Raw genomic sequence first — 13,258 nt, 5'->3', positions numbered from 1 at the left:
CAAAGTTGATGACCGGCGCCGGTGCCCGTGTTTACAATGACGTTTTGGTCGCTAGTGTCGCGAGCTCCCGAGAGATGGCGCACTGTAATCATGTCTAAACGACACTATCTAAAGAACACGCCAAGGTAGACCATGGTGTGGACATCCCAATTGCGCATGGTTGTTGAGTCGTTGTCCATGGTCAACCGATTGCAAAGTATCATGGCTGGGGAGATGGGCATAGGTGATCACCATGGTTTAGGCAATGTCCATGATTAAAATCTTGGTTTTCCATGGTCAAAATCTCAATCTGACCATGACAATCATGGTTTTTTTACCCTGGGAAATGTTGAATTGCGTAAAAAGTTGCCAGCAATATTTGTAAAATTACAATGGTTTTTTTTTTAACAGTGATTGAAAAGGGCTTTTTGAGTATAATCCGGAACGGAACACTTTCAAATTTTTGGCGCTCGAGTCTTGTTTTCCGGAAAATTAAATAAATATACGTAGCCGCTAACCTTCAGACGGACTTTGCACACCACAAAATAACTTACGTTTACGGCTAGTCCTGACATTGATCGGGCCGGCTGAGGTTTTTAAAACATTGCTCATATGGATCAAAGACTACGGCTGATTAAAAATATCAGGCTTTCTTTCTCTACCGTTGCTTGGATCACAGTTTCAACGCTTCCGCAAAAGTGCCTTCTGCTCGGCGTGCCATGCCCAGAAAGTGGACCGAGTGCCATCTCCTGCGAGGCTACGAACCGGTGGGGCTCTCTGGTGGACGGGCGCGGTTGACAACAACAATGGGCAGTCTAGAGGGGCGCAGGCGCGGGTTAACAGTGGTACCAACAGAATGTAGCAAGTTGGTGGCTGCCCGTCCTTCAATGGATTTTCCCTTCTATTTAAGTATTACATCCCCATCTTCTGGGATATTAGTAATACTTAAGTAGAAGGAAAATTCATTCGAGGAAATTTATTCGAAAACGGGCAGCTATACAGCGGCTACTTTTCGGGACGTTATAGTTAAACGTTACCCGGCGTTTTTCAGTGTTTTTCCTCTTAGTAAAGGGCACCCCTGATGTACGCTTAATGGGAGGTTTTCAAAATAAGCGACATATTTGGCCTCCTAAAATCTCAACAAAAAATTGTTTTTGAAAAAAAATAAAGAAATGGGTGGGGTCTGTTTTGGCCTCTGTCCCCTGACCACTTCCTGAAGATACCAGAGCTCCCACTGCAGAATTCTCGAAAATGTAGGGAACACCCGTGTAAAATCGGTTGTACGGAAGTTACACAGCTGTGCGAAAGTTACATATGTACGGAAGTTACATTTTCATAAAATAGGCAGTTTCAAGCAGATCCTTGGTGATATGAGTACCGGACAAAATCGGATATTTTACGTGACATAAAATGTATGCTAAGACAAAAGGTATGATTTCTGTGCGACAAAAATTGGCGGAGCTACGAGCCGTACGGTATGTTACGGGTATGCTTTTAAAAACCCAGAATTTATCATTCAAACGCCTCTAGTTTTCTTACTGTTTACATCTCGAAGCCGCCCATACTTGTAATCGACAGCTGTGATCTTACCGGAGACTGGGACACCAAACGTCTGTAGCCACAGGGACTGCTCATAGTGCGAACTTTTGAATGGGTCCTTCCCTCCAGTGCCTCCAGAAGGGCTGGCTCATGCGGGCTCTTCGCTGTTGGCGCGGTAGGCAAGGGAGCCCGCGACAGCCCGCAACCACGAATTGCAGGAGCCCAGCCCAGCCCAGCCTGTTGCTGAACGAAAGAGCCCGCAAAGAGCCCGCACGGCTGCGCTCAGCCCGCTCGAACCGAGGCTCGAACTCTTTCGGCACAACCAGCGGCATCAGCCCGGGCCCGTGGCCGAGGCGGGGTGGGCCGGCGCCGGCGGGCGCGGGCAGTCCGCCGTCAGCCCGCAATAGACCATTCCGCTAAGCCGAAATAGAAGAAGAGAAGGAAGAAGCAAATATATTTTTTGGGCCTCAATGGACCTTCTAACACAGCATTTTACAACTCTTACATGTTCAAAATGATTTTATAGAGCAAATATTTTTAAGACAACGAATCACTCACAAATCTGCCCTATCAGCCCTAAACGATACCTTTGCTTCTTCCTTCTCTTCTTCTCTTTCGGCTGAGTGGAATGGTCTATACAAGTGCGCGGGCTGGCGGCAGCTGACCGGGCTGGCCCGGGCTCCAGCGGGCTCTTTTCGGCAGCATAGCCTCTGCCGGATGGGCCGCGCCACACGAATTCACGTATGCCAAAGCCGGCTTCGGGAGGAACACCCGAACACAGCCGCTCGCTGAGCACGTCGCAGCAGGCTGTTGCGGGCTCTTTCGCTTCTCGGCCAACAGCGAAGAGCCCGCATGAGCCAGCCCTTCTGGAGGCACTGCTTCCCTCCCGTCACTCTGGAGGACATTTTTTGGGCTGCTGCTCTGACCAGTGTATTTGCGACAGTAGTTAGCGATTCGAATTCGAATATGTTGCACAGAAAACATGGAGGAACGCGTAGAAGCTTTCGGATTTTCTCTCCAACAAAGACTTTTGAAGATATAGCTGTCCAAAGTTAAGGTTTTAGCGCGGAGGACAGTACGGAAGTTACAGTTTGACTACTTCCTAAGGAATTTCGATTACTTTCCGAGGGGTCCTCCACTCTCCAAGTGGGTGTACAACGAGTTGCGTGAGTGTCCGCGAGTATTCGAGAGTATAAGCGAGTATCCGCGAGCTTATGCGAGTAATGGCGAGTATAAGGCGAGTAGTTGTCGATTTTTTCGCGAGTTTTCGCGAATTTTCCGCGAGTTGTCGCGAGTTGTCGGGAGTTGTCGCGAGTATCATGCGAGTATTTTTCCTCGTGTACAACGAGTTGGCGAGTGGGGGACCCCTCGTTACTTTCACCACTGACATTGCCTTTTATGTACTAAAATTTAGTTCGCCACCTTCCCCCGAATCAAATCAGCCAAACGGCATCGAAAACGGCAGAAACATAACGATTCTACGGCCAAAAGACACAAATGTGTCGCTTATTTTGAAAACCTCCCTAATTAGTCTATTCGTAGCTGCCAATTCGCTCCGTCAAACGTAACATAGGCTGTCTCTACACTTACGCCCCTGTAGAGGACGTGTTTGCTGTGAAACTGGATTCACCTCAGCAGTTGAGAAGTAGGGTTCATAAGGGTCTTACCTGACCCGTGCCCCATCGTCCCAAGGCGCACCAGCGGAGCGAAGCTGGGAATCAACATGGTAGTCTCTTTCGCGGACGTTTCGAGTTCCCAACTTCAAATGCGACCCGGGCCAGGAAAGCGTTGTCTGGTTGTGCCCAGATTTTGCACACTGTCTTTACAAGTTCCATACAATTTTTAGAGGGTGCAACCTCGATTGCTATTTTTTTTTCTTTATACAGGCTACCCACCCTCATACGACACTTTCTCTGGATACTATTGAGCCACGGCTTTATGGCCAGGCACCCCGAGACTCGTCCTTTAAATTATTATCTGCCAGAATGTGGGACGTTTGCCAAGAGGAGCCATTTAGACTTCAAGCCATCAAGGCTGAAACGTTTGCTAGGTTACTGTACCTTTCATGTCGACACACTCGCTAAATTCATGCCCGAGGGCACAAAGAATTGCACCGGTACTTCGGTAAACTACGACCGACAGGAAGATAGTGCTGAAGAGAGCAGATATTCCCATTATGATCACAGTGGCGTTAAAACACTTCTAAACACAGAAAAAAATCAACCACATTTTTTAACTGTTCTTAGAATAAATCACCTCAAGGGGGCAGACCTGTGAAAATCGTCTAATGCACGGGTTCAGAAGATTATTTAATTTATTTAACACAACTTACGAATTACAGAGAAACGGACTTAACTACATGGTGGCGTGCACGATTTCGGCCGAACGGATGGACGTGCGACATAGCGAAATAAATCGTCATTTGCTTTTGAAAGATGCCTCTAGGGCGTAACGAGAGCGATTTTCAATTAGCCACATCTCAGGTTCTTAAACTTGAGGAATAAATTTTCAACCCAATTTTTGATGACAAAACTTTGGTATTAAAAAAATGTTAAGAATCTACTATAGAAGCATCTTTTAATAGTAAATGACAATTTGTTTTAACTGGCGCAGGTCTCCCCGTTAGGCCAACATCGTGACACGCCACCAAGTTGTGTACCCGTCCATTAATACCGAAGAAGAGCACGTTCGCGGAGGGTTATAATGCTGTACTATACATCAAATTGTAACACAATTCTTTTCTAAATAGATGGTTTCTCGTCCGTTTTCCTGCGACTTGTCGTTTTTGTTTAATAAATAATCTCCCGAACCCTTGCGTTTCACAGGTTTGCCCCCCTAAGGGCCATTAAATTTAACTTCAGTTACTTTGTACATACCAGAGGAAGATAAAAGGCAGCTGGGAGTCCAGGGTAAAGCCTTTGGAGCTGGTGCGAAAACCATGGATCTGGTTCAAGGATCACGTCCAGCACGACAGATACTTCGTCCAAAAGTCCGAAATTGCAGTACCAAATAAAAATGCGTCTTATTGCCTGAGATTCCTTGAGTAGAATCTAAAAACGCACAGCTAATGTTAAAACCAAGGGCGTCAGGAAGTTTCACCCAATGACAATTGACAATGGTAATTGTCCCTAGACAACCCACTGCACTTCACCCAATTGCATTTGTCAAGCAGAAGTTTTGGTAGAGAAGAGTATAGAATAGTACTTCTAGCAAAGGGCTTTTTGAGTAAAGTCAGAAGCAATTTTAATATATTGGCGTTCGAGACTGATTTTCCGGCAAATTAAACTAATATGCGTCGCCGTTCGCCTTCAGATGCACTTTGAGGACGCCACAATAACTTTCGTTCAAGGGAGCAGACCTGTGAATTAACGCGCGTTTCGCGTGCGTTTCCCGTGCAGACCATTGCAGACGCTGGCGCCACGCCGCGCACGGATCCTAAGCCGTGCGCCCCCGTGCCAAGCGGTGCGCATGCCGTGCCGGCGCTTTCCCGGTAAAAAGATCTCTTCGGATTTCGGGGTCGAATACCAGACCTTGTCTCGAAACAGTCTGTTTCCAAGGATGAGCCATGGAGTTGCAGTAGCCACAGCCGGGGGTGCCAGCCAATAGTGAAAATCGGAGATATGACTTTTGGCAGGAATTCCTCTTGACAACAGAAATCGAAAATGTTTTATGCCCAAAGACGATCGGAATCGAATTGTGAAAGATTTGTCACCAAAGTGGAACTTTGGTCGTTTTAGGCTACGGTGTCTAGTTTTTTTCTTTTTCCTTTGACCATTCCGATTTTTTTCTGATATTTTTCGCGATTTTCTACGATTTTTCCGCATTTTGGAGAGAATTGGCGAAAATCGGTAAGAATCGATAGGCTAAGAATCGTCGAGATTTGCCGAGAATCGGTAAAAAGCGCCCAAAGTAGTCGGAAACGGCTCATCCTTGGAAACAGACTCTTCCAAGACAAGGTCTAGAATTTTGCCGCAACTTCCAAGGGAAGCCCCCGCCCGCTGGAGTCACGCAACCGTCCTTGAAATACGAGGGCTGACCTCAAAATCTGAAGAGATCTTTATACCGTGAACGCCAAGGTAAGGTATGCGCACCGCTTGACACGGGGGCGCACGGCTTGGGATCCGTACGCGGCGCGGCGCCCGCGTCTGCACCGGTCTGCACGGGAAACGCACGCGAAAGGCACAGGAAACGCGCGGGAAACTCACAGGAAAGGCACGTGAAAGGCACAGATTTGCACGCGTCTGCACCGAGAAGGCGCTGTTTTGCACGGATATTTTTTGACAAAGGAAGCAAGGTTGGAAAGATACTGAAGAGACTGTGCAGTACATTTTACATTGCAACAAATTCTTTGGCATTCTTAATGGAGCTCACAATTAACAAGCTGGGCGGACTAGAAATACTGATTTGGCTGCTTTCAGCAGTGCTGATGAGAGGTTTACATGGCTGAAAAAAGTATTCCTTGCCCACTTTGTGAATTGGACTAAACAAATACAAGCCTTGCCCATCACATAAAAGGAAAAGGAGAAAATGTTGCCACCTCAGGCTACTTTAAATGGTTTGGAAATATCAATTAAAGGCATTGAAGGTGCAACTAAGTACTTCCTCACAGTGGCTGGAGCTAAATTTGTAATGGCCTGTGTTTATTTACAAGATCCTTTGGAGCAATTCTTTGGGAAGCAAAGAATGGGAGGAGGTGGTAGTAGGAATCCTAACTCAGCCCAGTGGCAGCAAAAACAAGTTGCAGATAGTATAGGCAGAAGTCTAGATGTTAGGGTCACAGGTGAAAACTCAAGAGAATGTGATGTTGGCCACACAATATCAGATGAACCTCTAAAGAAAAGGATAAGGTTACTTAAGAATTAAGAGTACTACTTTCTATGTATTGTGTAAGTTGCATTATGTTTCAAGTTCCAAATATAATTGCAGAACTTTTGCTTAAAATATCTCTAAAAAAACTGTACCTGACTAATCAATTATGTATCACCTCAAAGTGAATAAATGTAAAATATAAAATTGTTTGTATTTCTAAAAGTTGAATTTAATTACTGCTTTGGTAAAAGCACAATGGTAATGTATTTCTCTCATATATCAAGGCTTATCAAACAAACATATTCATTAATAATACTACCTATATAATAGCAATTGCAGCATTCTGATAAAGCAAGTAACAACATAATTAGTGGACAGAAATATTTAATAAAAAACAAATGCGAATAGAATTCAAAGAAAATATTTTGTCATTACTTATACTTTATTTCTTATGGTCAGCCAATTTTGATCTCAATGCCGGGGGCCTTTTTAGGCCTTTTTAAAGTTATCATTTAGGCGTCTGTACATGATTCCTTTAATAACTATTAAGTTAGCTACTTCCGCTATTTGAATACAAAGTTCTAAAGAGCAGTCCTCATTGAGATCAGTCCCCCCAACTTGTACATCCCAGAGACATATAATAGTGTGATCAGCCAACACATTTTCAAACACTACATTTTCTGGGAGAGAGCCATCTTTCCCCTCTAAGGACATCAGCAGATCAAATAAAACTTTAAAAAAAGTCCAACGCTTCCTTACTAATGTGGGTCAACCCACCCATATCTTTATACCTTGTATATTCTGTAACATTATCCGTTCTCACCCATTTTTCCTACTCCACTTTTCCTCACCACAAAATGTCCTAAACTCATTCGTCCTAAATTTCGCATAACTAATTATTTTTTCCTATTTACCAATCTTCCGATTCCAATTTTCCCAACCTAAATACGCGGGGTGGCCGATTCGCCTCAGCCGTGTACCCAGTACCATATATTGTGGGTATTATAGAAGTATTTTAGAATATTTTAGGTACTATGGAAGCTTCAAGTTCTAGTGATACACTCCGAGTGTTCACAATTGCTTAAGATTGGTGGGTGGAAAGATCTGTAAACGAACTGTAGGCAGAACTTCGGCTATGGTATTGAGTGCAGATCTATAGATCGGGTTAACATAGGTTGACTATACCTAATTCCTTACATCAGTTGACCTCAGTTTTAAATCTGTTTCTTAGTGTTAAAACGATTTAGTTGATGAAAACTAAAGTATTGTGTAAAAGTAGGGGGCCGAGTAGGAAAAACATTTAGGAAAAGTTTCCACTCAAAATTTAGTAAAAGTGGTATAGGAATACAGTGCATTAGGAAGTACGGCGATAGGAAAAATGCTATTAGGAATTTTGTACGGGAATCACATTATCAGCACATGCATTCCTAACACCCTCACTCTTTTTAAATTTAGAATTCAACACAGTCAGAAACGATGCCCAGATAGGATTGGTGGTACCGTACTTTTCACCTATTATCACAAACCCTTTCACTACACATCCACCAATGTGGTAACACAGTTGTAGGAAAGCTAGTGAGTCAATTTTTTCTGTTGACCTTTTCCTTCTAATGTCATCATTTGCTGTGGATCCAAGTATCTTTCTAGTTGTATATAGACTAAAACCTTTACTGAGTTCATACAAACAAGACCCAGCAAACAAATTTAGAACATCAACAGTAACTTAAAAAGGATATTCACATAGGCCCATTGTATGTTGATTAAAGGAGTTAATAAATTCACTGCTATTTTGGAGTTTGTTGACTCCCACATAAAACACACATGAAAGGGACGAAGAGAAAACCCCTCTAGCATCACTTATTAATAAGTATAAATGTTCAAGTAAAAACTTAACAAATTCTTCATGGCACTCTTCATAATGGCTCTTACAATTCTTGAGGCATGTTGTTAGTTGCTTCACTTGCGTTTCAAAATCTCCTTCACTAGTGTCTTTTAGTAATCTGCCTAACGTTTCAGTAAACAAATTTGGCAGCTGCTCAAAAATTTCATCTCGTTTAGCAGCCTTGAAAAGTAACCCTGTTCAGAAAAAAAAAGTAATCAAATTCAAGTAGTTTCAAAAAAAAAAAAAAAAAAAAAATACCATATTTCCAGAGAAAGTGCTCACTTTTCAGGGAGTGCATTTTTTTGTGGACTGCATACGTTCTTGCATTTGCCAGAGTTGAGGGACATTCTGAGCACTTAATTCTGCTGTCGGTGTGCTCTGTTACATTCTTGTTTAAAGTACGGGAGGCTTGCTTCCCTCTGCCTGGTTGCATTGCTGTTGGTGGAGGACACGGTGATGAGGATCTCGATTTTGTACCTGGCCGAGTACTTGGTGATGATCTTGCTGTGGCACGGGATGGACAAGCTGGTAGTGGGCAGGGTGACGATGATATTGACCTTGTGCCTGGCCCAGTACTCGGTGAGGATCTGGCTGTGGCACGGGACGGACGAGCTGGGGAGGTGTATGAAGGCCCAGCAAGTGATGCAATGCGAGACGAACGACGTGGAGATAAGGCACCAGGACCTGTCTCAAGCTGCGGTTGGGGTGCAGGGGGCTCAGGTGCAGGAGTAGCTCCTTTTTTTTCGACTTTCTCCGAGGTGTTGACTTGGCTGCTGGGGGGGGGGGGGGCGGTCAGTGCCAGTGTGCTGTTGACAAGTGACGAAAAACTGTCTTCCACCATTGAATCACTGCTCTGATCCCCCTGTTCCACATCATTTACCACCTTTTCAAATATATTTGTCATCACCTGGTACAAGCTCTTCGTCTCCGCCAATGTCATATATATCTTCGTCGTCTTCCATTGTGAAAACGAGAACCAAAACAGAGCCTGTGAACAGTAAGGTGTTAGTGCCGGCCGGCCTATGGGCTTGAAGATTTTCGTCATTTCTTAAACGAAATTTGGGTTAACAATATTTTTGAGAGAAATGCGTCGTATATTTATCGTAAACACTCTGAAGTTAGGCGTGTGTATCTCAAAAACACTTACTTTAACGAAAAGAAGGGTCTAGAAGTTCACTCGGCCCTCGGCTGGCTGCTTGGCTCCCCGACACACATAACCTACTAGTGCTCCCCGCACCCGACTTTTGTGATATCTTAAAACTATGTTCAATATGGTGTTCAAACGTTATGAAAATTCGTCTTTTATTATTTTAAGACCATTTCGACCTTTCCCGACGATAGAAACGGCGAAATACGCGAAATAATAAAAGAACGTTTTGGAACTGTTCTAGGCGGCGCCTGGTCGGAGGGCGGCCCCGTAGGGAGAATGACGCTCGGCAGACTTCGCGTGGCTCCAGCTCTCGGGGAGGGGGGGAAATGGCACCTTTTTTTGAATTTTGATGGTACAACCAAGCCTCCTGAGTCCAATGCACTTTGAAACGGCCCGAAAATCGCAGTGGAGGCTGAGATATCGTGACGAAAATCTGGCGCGGCAGCGGATCGGGCGCCCACCGTTGCCTATCTATAAGCCCTAGTCTCTTGTCGGCAGCCAAGGTGCAGACGCACCAAGAAGTGCAAGGGGGCAGTGCAAGTGCCAGAGTGCCGCCGCATACGGAATAATGCGGAAGAACCCCCTCCTGATACTGGCTGCACCAATAAAAATTTACAAAAGTAACAAGTACACAAGTAATAAAAAAATTGAAAATGAATCTTTGATAAGGAATCCAGAAAGCTTGTACGCGGAAAAACATTCGGACTTTTTTTAAAAGAAGCGGGACACCCTAGTGTACAACAGCGCCGGTCAGCAACAACATTTACCCGTAACGTCACAGGTTATCAAAACTGAAACATGCGAAATTTGAACGCAGCGCGGTTCTAGAAACATGGTTGGCACCGTATCGTATGGGTTTGCGCGATCACAAGCAAGACTTGGAAAATGTAAGGTGTGGACATTGGGTCCACGGCGCCGGACACCAAGAACATTTACCCTTAACGTCACAGTGTATCATTTTTGATACATGCGAAATTTGGTCGCAGCGCCGTTCATTCTGAAAACATGGTTGGCACTGCACGAGTTGCGGGGTCACTGGAAAGACATGTTTACAGTTGTAATATATATCACTCTAAATGTCAAGGGACAATTTTGTCCGTAGATTTGCAACGATTTCGTGCACATCCAGAAGTTTCACACAATTTGTCCAATTAAGGGAACAAAATTGCATCCTTTCTGGATGTGCACGAAATCGTTGCAAATCTACGGACAAAAACTAAAACTAGACAAATTGTGTGAAACTTCACACAATTTGTCCAATTAAGGGAACAAAATTGCATCCTTTCTGGATGTGCACGAAATCGTTGCAAATCTACGGACAAAATTGTCCCTTGACATTTAGAGTGTAAAGTGTGCTCATCAGGTCTACGCTGCGGGTCGCGCGTCACAACATACCCGCTAACGTCACTGTGTATCATTTTTGATAACTCTAATTTGCCGGGCCAGTTTTCATCTTGAGGTTGGGGCAGTAAGTGCCACAAGATTCAGCAACCTTTACTTTTCATTAAAAAAAATCCACTTTGACCCGGAATGTGACATTTTGGATCGTAGGAAAACGGCGGACAGCAAAAACATTCTCAAAACGAAACCACTAGCATCCACATTTACGAACCACTTCGAGACAAACGAGCTATGACTGTACGTTAAGTGTTCCATAGAGCTAAGATGTGCCCATTGAAAACGTATGTTGCTCATAACGCTCTAGCGGAAAGTTTGTGTGTTGGTCATTTATGACCCCAACGTCACACCGTATCGTTTTTAGTCCGCCCCTCTGCTTTTACAAAAACATTAAAGCGGTCTTATGCAACCACTCTCGTGTCCGTCCGTCTGTCCGTCGTCCGTGTAAGAGGAAGGAGATAAGCTAGAGGTCTACAAATTTCAGGGTATCTAAGTGGTCATTCCTGGACAACGAAACGCCTGGTGCAAATCCTGTCAACTACCCCTCAGGGGGTGAAAGGGGGTAACAAAAAATAGGGGTTGGTCCAAAAAGTAGGACACAAATTTTGTCCGTTTGACTCTATCTCGCACCGCTTGGGCGCTAGAGCGGTTTTTTCGACGAAAATGAGGTGATAATGACCACGTTGCACATAAAGACGCACAAGGAAGCATCCAATCGTAAAATGTCATAGAAAGTACCCCCCATACAACACATTCTGAAATGGGGACTGCCCTTGGATTCACGATTCGCCGTATTACTTTATCGGAGTTAGAGGTGGATATATTTAAAATTTTTGATGGTTTGTGGGCAATGCAGGTATAAACGAAGCTAGGCCGTCCTCATGTTTTTTAAACTGAAACTTTGACGGCAAACCAGGTCAACCAGAAATCCTCCACTCAATGAACAATAAAGTAGGCAGAAATCAGATACTACTCAAGATGTCCCAGATGTACCATCCACTCATCACCAGACTGTATTTTGGAATCATTTTCCTCATCCAGACGCTTCGAGCCATACAAGCATGCAACCGAACCACCCCTGCCGAAAATAAGTTCCTTAACAGATTTTTTGAGCATTATCCCCTACACACACTGATTGTCGCAGGCCTACTTATCCCTGAGTTTACAGCCCTCTCGGCCACCCACTCACGCCACCGGTGCTACCAGATGATCTCTCCCTTCCTCCCTAATGTGTTAGGAAACAGAAACAGGAATAACAGCCTCACTAATGAGGATGGACACTCCCGCTTCTTATCACAGGTCCACCTTGTCCTGTCTTTACTGACGCAAATTCGCAACCAACCCGCCACCGCTTTCCAAGAACAATGGAATCCGATGCCTGCATTCCCCGCTGCCGCTAACCAAAACCCCGTCGTTTGTGGATACCAATTTGGTGTCGACACCCCTGATCCGGTTAAATGGTCCGTAACTTGCCCCGGAATTGCATACCTACCGGAAGTTGCCCCCTCTACAAATGCTAACCTTCGAGAAATTCTACAAGTAGTAGATCTCCCCCAGGTACTCCAGAACACCGACTGCCGCTCAATCGGCCAATTTACTCAATTGGACCAAGATGACCATTGGTTCTCTGACCTCCTTGACGGAGTTAGAGTTTTTTGTAGCTTCTTCTCTTGCCCCGGCTCTCTAGCCGACTGCCCAGTTGACGGCTCATCCGCCGCCTTAGTTCAATCTACAGCTGTAGCCTCCGCACCCAACATCCCTCTCCCACCTGGATTCTTTCCCAGTGGAAATTATTTTAAGTTGGATTATGTGCACCGCGCATTTGAAGCAGACATTGACCCAGCTACTGCCAAGCTTGGCATGCTAAGTAAAGTCAATCTCCAGTTCCCGCCAACCTTTCAGGCGCCATGGACTGGCATAGGAACAGCTGAGTTAGCCCACCGCCGTGGACCCTACTTCGCTCGACACGCTCAATCTGAGTCGAAACGCGATTACTCGTATCGACAGATCTCCGATGCTGTCAATTCCTTCTACATCTCACGTCCCAAAGACTAGAGATGAAACTAAACACACCAAGGTGTGACTAAGAGTATTTAATTATTCAATTATTCAAACAAATATTATTATTTTTTTTGCATTGCAATGCAATGCATTTGCATTGCAATGCAATGCATTTGCATTGCATTGTTTCGGGTTCATCTTGAAAAAAGAAAACGAAAATGTTTTATGCCCAAAGATGATCGGAATCGAGATGGTAGAGTTATGTTCAAATGTTCAATAAAGTGTTTAATCGCCCCTAGCGGTCAAACAGTGCGTCGGAGGTCAATTCTGACGGCAGCTTTCATCCCCAATCCACAGGGTTAGGCTCGCCGAGACGAACAAAACGCATCCCTCGAACGTTCAATTTGGACCAATTTGGCCTTGGCAATCCACCCATCGTTATTTGAGGGCTAATAACTTCTCTATTTCGACTCTGATCGGCTCTGAGCATAAGACATTTC

The 13,258-nt window shown here is 44.7% G+C and overlaps 1 protein-coding gene across 3 annotated transcripts in view; it reads right to left on the bottom strand.

The window, feature by feature from the left end:
* LOC127750011 (uncharacterized) overlaps positions 1 to 13,258 on the bottom strand; it is a 201,021-nt gene that overhangs the window by 109,086 nt on the left and 78,677 nt on the right. For all 3 annotated transcript variants that reach the window (XM_052270393.1, XM_052270391.1, XM_052270392.1), the window contains 2 exons: positions 4,395 to 4,568; positions 3,579 to 3,720 (listed from right to left, as the gene is read on the bottom strand). In XM_052270393.1, the coding sequence (XP_052126353.1) occupies positions 3,579 to 3,720; positions 4,395 to 4,568 (316 nt within the window). The remainder of the gene's footprint in view (positions 1 to 3,578; positions 3,721 to 4,394; positions 4,569 to 13,258) is intronic.

The sequence above is a fragment of the Frankliniella occidentalis genome, unplaced genomic scaffold (genome assembly GCF_000697945.3).
Source record: "Frankliniella occidentalis isolate FOCC.00 unplaced genomic scaffold, Focc_3.1 Scaffold121, whole genome shotgun sequence".
NCBI lineage: Eukaryota > Metazoa > Arthropoda > Insecta > Thysanoptera > Thripidae > Frankliniella > Frankliniella occidentalis.
Note: the sequence above shows the minus strand (reverse complement) of the source record. Positions and strands in the feature narration are given on the sequence as shown.